The sequence below is a fragment of the Mus pahari genome, chromosome 9 (genome assembly GCF_900095145.1).
Source record: "Mus pahari chromosome 9, PAHARI_EIJ_v1.1, whole genome shotgun sequence".
Taxonomy (NCBI): Eukaryota; Metazoa; Chordata; class Mammalia; order Rodentia; family Muridae; genus Mus; species Mus pahari.
The window spans coordinates 54,170,905-54,181,078 of record NC_034598.1 but is presented as its reverse complement, the minus strand read 5'-3'; the positions used below and the strand labels follow the sequence as shown (position 1 = coordinate 54,181,078).

The window sequence follows — 10,174 nt, the reverse complement described above, 5'->3', positions numbered from 1 at the left end:
CGATTTTCATTAAACTCTTAAGGATTTATTCATTTTTATTTTATGTATAAGAAATGTTTTGCCGGTGTGAGTGTATGTTCACCATATGTGTGCCTAGTGTCCATAGAATCCAAAAGAGGGCAGCAGATCCCCTGGAACTGGAGATACAAAAAGTTGTAAGCTGCTATGTGGGTGCTGGAAATCAAACCAGGTCCTCTGCAAAAACCAAGTGTTCTTCATTGCTGAAACATCTCTCCAGCCCCTCAGCACAACTGTCTTTCATCCAACATGACCCAGAGAAGTCAAAAGATGGGGCATTCCCAAAGATTTTTTAAAGTGAATTTTATTTTATTCATGTTTTTTTATTGAAAAACATTCATTCAGTATATTTTGATCACGTTTTCTCATTCCTCAATCCCTCCCAGATCTACCCCACCCTCTCCCTATCTCCCTACCCATCAGCTTCATGTTCTCTCTCTTTCTTCCTCGGCATTTCCTCCCTCCCTCCTTCCCTCCCTCTCTCCCTTTCTTCCACCCTCTCTCTCCTTTCCATCTATCTCTTAAAGCAAACAAGCATCAAACAACAAAAATAAACATACATGTACACAAAAATAAAAATAAACAGGCAAAAGACCAATAAAACAAACAAAAAAATCCCAAACAAAGCAAAATGAGACCAAAAAATTCTACAAAGTACCACTGAATTCATTCTCGTGTTGCCCATCCATGCCTGGGCATTAGGCATTCCCTGGAATGTGATTAATATGCCCAGTGAGAATCCATTGGAGACAACTGGTTATTTCCTTTGCCAGCAGGCATCAACTGCAGAGAATGAACATCTTGGTTAGGGGTGGGAGCTCATTTCCAGTTCCCTTTCTTACAGCTGACTTGAAACCTTGGGTGTCTTGTGCGTGCTGCCGCAGTTTCTGCACGTGCCCCAGTTCTGTTGTTTCTGGAGGGTGCTGTCATGCCACTTAGGACTGAGTGCTCCGAAGTCCCTCACTTCCCACACATTCTCTAGTCTTGTGTCTCTGTTAGTTCCCACCTACTGCAGGAGGACATCTCCCACAGTGCGTGGTGAGTGAGGTTCGGCTTTGTGGGCTCAGCAATATGCTACCATGGGTCATTTTATTTCTTCACTCCTTCAGCGTAATGATAGATTAGATTTTCCCCTAGAGCCATGATCTATCCAGTCTCAGGTTCTTGGCCATTTTAGCCATATGGGGTATGGATTTCACCTCGTGGACTGGGCCTTAAATCCAACCAGAAATGCTTAACTGGTCTGTATTAGCTGGGAAATATGATGATGAGGGCTTTCTCCTCCTGGAGTGTGCAGAGTAACTTTCCGTACCATGAGCTCTAATCATGGAGGGTGAAGCTTCTAGTTGGGTACCAACTCAGCATCTCCATGTTCACAGACATATGTGTCATCTTCAGCGATAGGGCTTTACCATCAGGTTGTGAAAGGTAACCAATAACCTTGGCAAGGGTTGGGATGTTTGGGAGTTTCCATGGGGCCCCTTGGGTGGACAGCACAAGATGTAACCAGGCTTCTGTGTCTTTTACTTCGTGGTATAAAATGTTTAGTTCGGGTCTCATCTGCCCTACTGGTGACACCATCTACATTCCTTTCATATGTGTATGTATGTTAGGAAGCTTCTCCAGCAGCAGGTTTGGCAATCAGGCTTTAGTGGTATTTGCTCCTCCCCATAGTTCTCTCCCTTACCCTTCTTTTCCATCCCCCTCCCCAGTTAGTCTTTCTAGTTTCTGCTTTGTCTCTCCATAGTAATCTATTCTATTTCTCCTTCTCACATCCTTTCAAGTCAATGTCTAGACTAAAGTGTGCACGCTGGCACTGCACTTCAGGAGTCTCTCAGCACTGAAGGACCCTGGTGGTATTTTCTTCTCTTTCAGGACCTGGGCATGCAGAACTATCTGGTTACATATTTGTAGAGCATGCTCTGTTTGTGTTTAACCCAGGTTTTTTGTTTTTTTTCCCCATGGGTATCCTGGGCTTAGGAGACTAGGGATGCTACGGGCAGGGGGTGCCTTTTGCAGCTCATCCTGCACGTGTGCAGGGTCTCAGTGCATCTTACATTGATGGCCTCAGCCTCGATCATCTGTTTATAGTGATGGCTGCCATCATCTGTTTAGCATTAACCTTGACGGCTGCTAGGTTTTTACAACGCAGGGTGTTGTTTCATTTTGTTGTCAGTAAACATTTTAAGAGAATCTGTGGTTGTTTAAGGGAAACAACAATAACAACAAAACAAAAACAACCAACTTTCTGGCCTTTTTTTTTTTTCTTTCCTTATAAACAATTCTTAATGATAGCAACAGAGGTATAGTGGGCAGAGCAATGAGATTGCAAAACATCCCAGTTTCTCTCTTGCCTTCTTGCTCCCCCTCTGTCCCCTTGTCCCTTCTCCTCTCACTCTCCACCTGCTCACGGCCAGCCTCTTCTCCTCTACTCTTCTAACTTCATGTCCCTTCTCCCCTCTCCCTTCTCCCCTCCCCCCCCCCGCCTTTCTCTTCCTGTTTTACCCTCTTGACTCCCCTCCCCATGTCCTGAATAAACTCTATTCTATACCAAACAAGCAAACAAATGTAGTCTCTCTCAAATGAACAGCCTGCAAACACAAGAGGCAGGTACATACACACTATGTATAATGTGTAACAAATCAGACTCTCGGCTCCTGATCCCTGTATAATTTGAATCTAGCTGCTCAGGTTTTTTTCCAGGAGTGGCATATGTAGTGCATGAGAAAGGCTCTTAATTTTAGAGGTGTCTCTAACAGTAATAATGACCCCCCTGCCCCCGCTGCCATGAATTTAAAAAGCAAAATTCACTTCCTTCTCTTGTTATCAATCGAATCGAAAGCAAGATGGTCTGTCAGAAAGCTCTGCCGACTTTCAGATCAAAGTCCTCGGGGAGAATATTGCACAAGCTATGGATGGCACTGCTGTGACAGGTAATAATCAGGTTGGAAAGGAAACACAGTAACTTCTTAAGGGATTGTCTTAGTCAGGGTTTCTATTCCTGCACAAACATCATGACCAGGAAGCAAGTTGGGGAGGAAAGGGTTTAGTTGACTTACATTTCCATACTGCTGTTGATCACCAAAGGATGCAGGACTGGAACTCAAGCGGGTCAGAAAGCAGAAGCTGATGCAGAAGCCATGGAGGGATGTTCTTTACTGGCTTACTTCCCCTGGCTTGCTTAGCCTGCTCTCTTATAGAATCCAAGACTACCAGCCCAGAGATGGCACCACCCACAAGGGGACCTCCCCTCTTGGTCACTAATTGAGAAAATGCCCCACAGCTGGATCTCATGGGGGCATTTCCCCATCTAAAGCTCCTTTCTCTGTGATAACTCCAGCTGTGTCAAGTTGACACAAAACTAGCCAGTACAGGGATTAGGTCACTAATCTTGCTAATGTTTCCAATTGTAATTGTGCTATACATCCTATCTCCGAAACAGATTGGAAGTTTGTGGGAAGTATCAACCGTGGTTGTACCCTGGGAGGTTAAAGAATCCTTTGCTTTTTCATTACACTTCTGGACAACTGGATTTGTATTTATTTGAAATATACCATGGCCAGGCACTACTTTGAAATTGAAAATAAATCAGACAGTAAAGTTTTATTAAAATCCAGTTTCTATGCATTCTAAAGCAGTACCATAAGTGAAGACTCATATTAAACTCAGATCAACAAGACATGATTATTGAAACATGTAAACCATAATATTAAAAGCTATATTATAAGGAATGCTTGAAAGGGGGACTGCAAGCTCATCTTGGAAGCAGAGGGTTCCAGAGCCTGTGATGCGTTTGTATGTTTAGACAAAGCAGGCACAGTGAGAGTTTCTTTCACCATTCAGAATTTTACAGTTTAGACGGGCAAAAATTAAGGAGGAACTGAAATGGCATCATTTAAAAACCTGACCCACTAAAACGTTTTTGTTCTAGATTTGTTTGAGGTTTATGTGGATGGATAATTTGGGTGCTTGTATGTCTGGGCACTGCATCAGGGCATTGCCTGAGGAAGTCAGAAGATGGAACTGGATCCCCTGGAACTGGAGTTGCAGAGCATTGTGAGCCACCCTGTGGGTGCGGGGAATTGAACCATAGTCCTCTGGAATTAAAGGCGTGCACCACCACACCCGGCTAGAAAATACCTTCTTTTAAAAAATGATTCTAGGGCTGGGCAGTGGTGGTACACACCTTTAATCCCAGCACTTGGGAGGCAGAGGCAGGCAGATTTCTGAGTTCAAGGTCAACCTGGTCTACAGAGTAAGTTCCAGGACAGCCAGGGCTGTACAGAGAAACCCTGTCTGCAAAAGCCTAAATACGTAAATAAATAAATAAATGATTGATTGATTGATTGATTGATTGAGTCTGGGTACTGAAGAGAGGAACCACTCGAGTTCATCCAGGCTTGAGAGCAGAGTTTCTCTCCTGGACGTGCTGGGCTTCTCTTCCAGCACCTGGACCACCCCTTTCTCCATCACTTGGGCCACCCTGTTCCAGCAGCTGGACCACAGCCCTCTCTAAGGATAAGGGCCTGTATTCCTGTATTCTTCCTGCAATTCTAAGGGAGCTACTCAGAGCTGAGCTGTACAAATTGTACAGAACAGAACTTAAAACAGTTTAGCATGAACCTGTCCTATGTATGGCAAAAGTTGTTTGTTTTTAATGGAGCAAAACCAATATTTAACAAATGATACTCTTGGAGAAGCACGCTTATTATTCTCAAGACATTTAAATTAACATAAGATCACCAAAATATATTTTATTATAAGCATCTGCTTGTTTCTTAAGTTTACATTTAATTCAGTGGCTGAGTTCTGTTTTTCTTCAGTTCTCCAAGTGCCCTTAATTTTGTGCAGTTAAAATACTGCAGTAGTAAAGATACATCTGTTGCTGTATTAGAGGAAAGAGCTTGTGTATGTACCAGGCATGTTCCTTGCTTCTTGGAGATCTTTTGTTTTCTGTAAGAGTTAAAGCATTCTACCTGCTTAACAAGGTGTGGGTCACAGAAGGTAACACGTGTAGAGGTAATCAAAGGAAAAGGAAAGAGATTCTCTAGCTGCCTGGGGGAAAACTTCAACGGATCCTTGCGTCCCCAGGTGTAGTGAAGACCCCAGGACTGGGTAGATCTGCTCCTTTCCATCATGGGACTGGGGAGACTGCCCACCACCACCATTGCACCTGCCTTCCCAAAGTTTCTTTTCCAGAGGTCAAAGACACTTTTCCTCCCAGCGCCTACCCATCTTCTGGCTTCTCCCAGCTGCCTGAGACCATGTGACAGCCCCTAATACCTGTCCAGCCACCAGCTCACAGCGCCCCCATCCTTCTCGCCAGGTACCAACCAGGCCCTCCTGCGTCTTCCTCCTGAGGTCACGGTCTTGGATCTAGCCGTGCTTGGCCGGCAGGGGAGGGGCTGAGGCTGGGCCAGAGCCGCAGCCCGAGCCCGTGCAGCCTGATCATCACATGACTCCACGGCCGTAGCCGTGGCAGCAGGAGCGGCGGGTCCGTGGGCTCGCCGGGTGGGCTCCGCTCAGCGCACGCAGGAACCAGGCGCAGGGGGGCGGGGAAGGGACCCGTCGCAGCCGCCGCCCGCCAGCCGCTCCCGGGGCTCTCGCTGTCCCTCCCTAGCCGCCCGCCCGCTCCATGTCGCCTGGTTGCGGAAGTGTCGCCGAGAGAGGTGGCGGCGGCGGCGTCAGGGAGCAAGGGAGGCCGGGGCTCGGCCCCCTGCAGCACTGAGCTCCCGGAGGCGCGCGTCCCAGCGTTCCCACCGCCGGTGCACCCCGCGCCCGCCGCAGCCTGCATGCCCCGCGCTGCGCCTCGGCCGGCTGCCGCCTCCTGCTCGCTCAGCGGCTGCCCGGCGCCGGAGTAATATGCTCACTCGAGTGAAATCTGCCGTGGCCAATTTCATGGGCGGCATCATGGCTGGCAGCTCCGGCTCCGAGCACGGCGGGAGCGGCTGCGGAGGCTCGGACCTGCCCCTGCGCTTCCCGTACGGGCGGCCGGAGTTCCTCGGGCTGTCTCAGGATGAGGTGGAGTGCAGCGCAGATCACATCGCCCGCCCCATCCTCATCCTCAAGGAGACCCGGCGGCTGCCCTGGGCCACCGGCTACGCAGAGTGAGTGCACCGGCGCCCCCGCTCTCCTCGCGGCCCCTCCCCGCACCTTTCCAGCTCCTTCCTCTCCCGGCTTCTGGGCACTAGGGTTCTCCACCAGCTCTGGCCTCCAGGCCTCAACGAGAGCCTCTTCGCTTACACCGGCCAGTTCCCTTTCCCCGTCTTTCTCCCCAAACCCTGGGTATGAGCTTTCGGACCAAGCGGTGGGTGGCAGAGGGGGATGGCAACGGCTCAGGACCGTGGGAACGCAGAGGTTGGACCGCTCTGATAATAAGGGGTCTGAAACACTTTTTGGGAAAAGTGGGCAAAAAAGCTCTGCTGAAGTTGGAAAACCTGTATGTTCAGCCCCCACCCCCAAATCTTTATGCCCCCGCGTGAGGTCGATGTTCACAGGATGTGTTCCCCAAGGCAGCCGGCCGGCTTGGTGCGCGTGACCGCACGTTAGGAAAGGTCTTTCTGTAAGCTCATTGGGCTTTATAGCAGGTAGTGAACGTGAACGCCGCGCGCCCAGTACTACCACTTCCCACAGTCCTTGGGGAGATGGAAACTTAACTCCTCCGGGTGGCGAATACAGCATTTTAGTAATCAGCTTTTGCCATTACGAGAGCTCCGGAGTGATTTGTTATTTTATTTTATTTTATTTTATTTTATTTTATTTTATTTTATTTTATAAACTGACTGAGTTAGGCTAACGGCCAGGCGTGAAACCGGAATAGACGGTTTCCTTGTCCTTCTGCTACTTCGCGGTCACTTCTACATCGACTATTAATAAGCATCGTGTGAATGGTGGATAAATAATGTTTTTTCCCACTTAATATTACCATTTAGCTTCGTTCGTGTAACTGGAAGACTAGGAAAGAAGAGGGCATTTAGACCAGAATCCCTAGGTTAGTGACTGTGGATCCAAAATCACTTCGGACCCCCACCACACCACACCCCACCCCCGTGTTCTGCACACCTGTCTCTTTCCTTTTACACCCTCTCTGTAATCTTGGCCCTCCTAACCTATACATGGTCTCGGTCTCTGGGGGGGCGGGGGGGGTGTCTCTCTCTCTCTCTCTCTGATTGGTTCATCCAGGAACCAATAAAATTCCCCTGGGTGCCTTCGTGCTGACCCGGTTCTGGTGGCCCAGATCCCCCCAGAAGACGTGGTTCCCCACTAGTTCCGGTGCAGGAAGTAGGTGGCTTGCGAATCAGTCTGCCTAGAATCTTGAATCCTTTTTCCTCCCGCGTCATCCTGTGATCGTGACTCCACAGGCTTGTGTGTATAAATGGAGATTGATGACTGGCATGTGAAGAAAGGAGCCTGAGTGTTGGATGTGCAGGGTGGGCAGGTGGGTAGATATAGCATAGGCAGACAAGCATGAAAGAGAGGGAGCAGGGGGAACGAAACAGCCTGTAACCTCCAAAAGGAAGCCGAAACCTAAAGGCGGGGAGAAGTGCCTGCTAGTTCATGCCAGCCATTCCTTGACTGAAAAATAAGTTCAAAAGCCATTGGACCCTTTGCAAGGTCAAAAGCAACTAGAGGTGTAAGACCCCATAATTGTATAGGTGGAGGTCCTTGTGCCTGCCAAGCTCCTGAGCAGTGGAGGTTTGGGTGAGTGTGGACACCTAAGGGTCTAGGTCATGCCCTGGGAAATGGTGAGATTATGGGAGGGAGGGAGGGAGGGAGGGAGGGAGGGGCAGGCATCACTGACAGTGGGAGCTCGCTGGGCACAGTGAAGGGGAACCCTCCCAAAAGTGTTAAGGAACCGACAAGAAAGAACTCTTCGGTGGTAAATAGGCATAGGAAGCTGAATGGCCCTACATTTTTTTCTCCCACAGAGCCTGTTTCCTTGTCTCTAAGAGCTCTGGCTTATCCTAGGCTAGGATGTGAGAGATGTCCAACTCTAAGCATGGAAGAGCTTAAAGGCTTCTGTTCTTAACACTAGTTACAGACAGATTGCATGCATATTTATTCATGCAACCATCCTCTCACCTCTACTCGTGGCCCCAGGAACTGAATGTTTGGAACCAGTGCTTTTCCAACTGTGGATGTACCTATGAACACTTCCCGCAACAGGCTCCTAGGCAGTGTCACTCTGTAGCACTCTCTGAAACAGTGTGTGTGGGGGGGCATCATTCCAAGTCCCTCACAGCCCTCTACTGTGGACCTGCTCTCACTCAGCTGTGAAAGTGTTCTCTCTGGGTGGCCCAGGTTACAGAGACTTCCTGCCCGCCTGCCCTTCCTCCGACTCCTGACAAGCATCATTCTTTTAAACTGTGTTGCAGTAATAATAATGCTAATATAATTAATGCTGGACATTCTTTAGTTTTTTTTCAGATTTATATTAGACCATCTACGTATCACAACGGTCTTATCATATCTACTTTGTAGATGAGAACACAGGTGTGAAATAATTCAGCAACTTGCCCATGTTAATACAATCTATATCTGAACCTAGAGGGTCCAACTCCAGGGCTCATGATGCCAAACTCCCTCTCTACAGTTTTAAATTATGATACATCTATCTGACCCAGGGTGTGTCGTTAACAATGCAATGTCACTAACATCTCTCTCCTCACGACTACTTTTATGAGATATTATATTATACCATGTCCTCAAACCTCGAACTATCATTCTTTTTAATTTTTGTACTTATAAAGTTTATATATAAATATGATGAAATTATTATAAAGAAAGTGTATAATTTTTCAATGATGCATTCTGAATGATAAAAATGGTCGAAACTAAGAAGGAACGGGGTTGGGGGGGTGAGCAGAAATCACTTCCTGTTTGTAGAGGAGGAACTGGGAGGCAGAAATCCTCTTTGTTCTAGAAGTTTCCTGAGAGGGATAGAATAGATGGGAAGGTTATTTAACTAGTGGAAATAGAGGGATGCTTTTGAACCCAGTCTTTTATTTATGTCTCTAACAAAAGTTTGAATTTAGGGTTGGCCTCCCAGCTCCTTGGGAGGCTGAGACAGGAGGATCTCAGCTACCCAGGAAGGAGGCTAACAATAACAAGGTATACAGTTCTGCCTGAGGTAGAGTGAGTTCAAAGCCATGCTAGAGAACTTAAGAAAACCACAGCTCATACATAATAAAAGGTAGACAGGCTAAAGATATGTGTGCATACATATATAAGCGTATGCACACACGTAGACATAGACACATGCTACTGCAAACACACATAGACCAGTGGGACAGGGAAGTTGGCAACCCACCATTTTAGAGGGTGGAAAATGGTCTACTTTTTGTCACTTGTTGGTAATCCCTTTTAAGGAGAGATAATTTCCGTGTGGCTGAGTTAGAAAATCCACAGTAAGCAATCCTGGTAAGTCTTGAGAGTCCCAAGGCTGAAGACCCTCCTCTATTCTGGAACTTACTAATGGGATTTTCTGGCTCCTTGAAGAGTTTTTTTTTTTTTTACTGTGGGGGACAATGTAACCCCTGATCAGCTGTTCTTACCTGCAGGTCAATATCAGATATCTTGAATATCAGATATTTGTATTATGATTCATAACAGGTAGCAAAAATACAGTCATGAAGTGGCAAAGGAATAGTCTAATGGCTGGGGGTGACCACAACCTGAGGGACTGTATCAAAGGGTCACAGCATTAGGAAGGTTGAGAACCCCTGCGCTAGATTGAGGGGTATTTGCTGGGTGGTGACGCTCTTCAAACCTAATGCAGTATTTTAAAAACATGTATTAGCAAGTTCCATTTTGAAACTTGGCTTCGAAACCACCAGCTGAGCCTGTGAGGTCTACCCAGAGAGTGCCTAGGGGAAAGGAAGCCACCGTCTGACCCAAAGACTGTAGGACAGCTACTTCCCTCTGTTTCCATCAGTTAAAATGCCACACAGGTTGTCCCTGGGGTACAGGGGCCTGAGGTCAGCTCGTTGTTTAAATGGGTCAGAATCTTTCTTTTCAAACTTTTTTTTTTTAAAGATTTATTTATTTATTTATTTATTTTCCCTCTCACTGCCCCCTCCCGGTCACCCCTACCACAATCCTTCCCCCATCCCCATCCCCTTTTCCTCTGAGCAGGTAGGCACCCCCCACCCCCCCG

At 47.4% G+C, this 10,174-nt stretch overlaps 1 protein-coding gene across 1 annotated transcript in view; it reads left to right on the top strand.

Moving 5' to 3' along the window:
- Positions 1-5,455: 5,455 nt before the first annotated feature.
- Ppm1h (protein phosphatase, Mg2+/Mn2+ dependent 1H) overlaps positions 5,456-10,174 on the top strand; it is a 255,215-nt gene continuing 250,496 nt past the window's right edge. Inside the window, exon 1 of the mRNA XM_021204804.2 lies at positions 5,456-6,125. Coding sequence (XP_021060463.1) covers positions 5,881-6,125 — 245 coding nt within the window. The 5' untranslated portion in view covers positions 5,456-5,880. The remainder of the gene's footprint in view (positions 6,126-10,174) is intronic.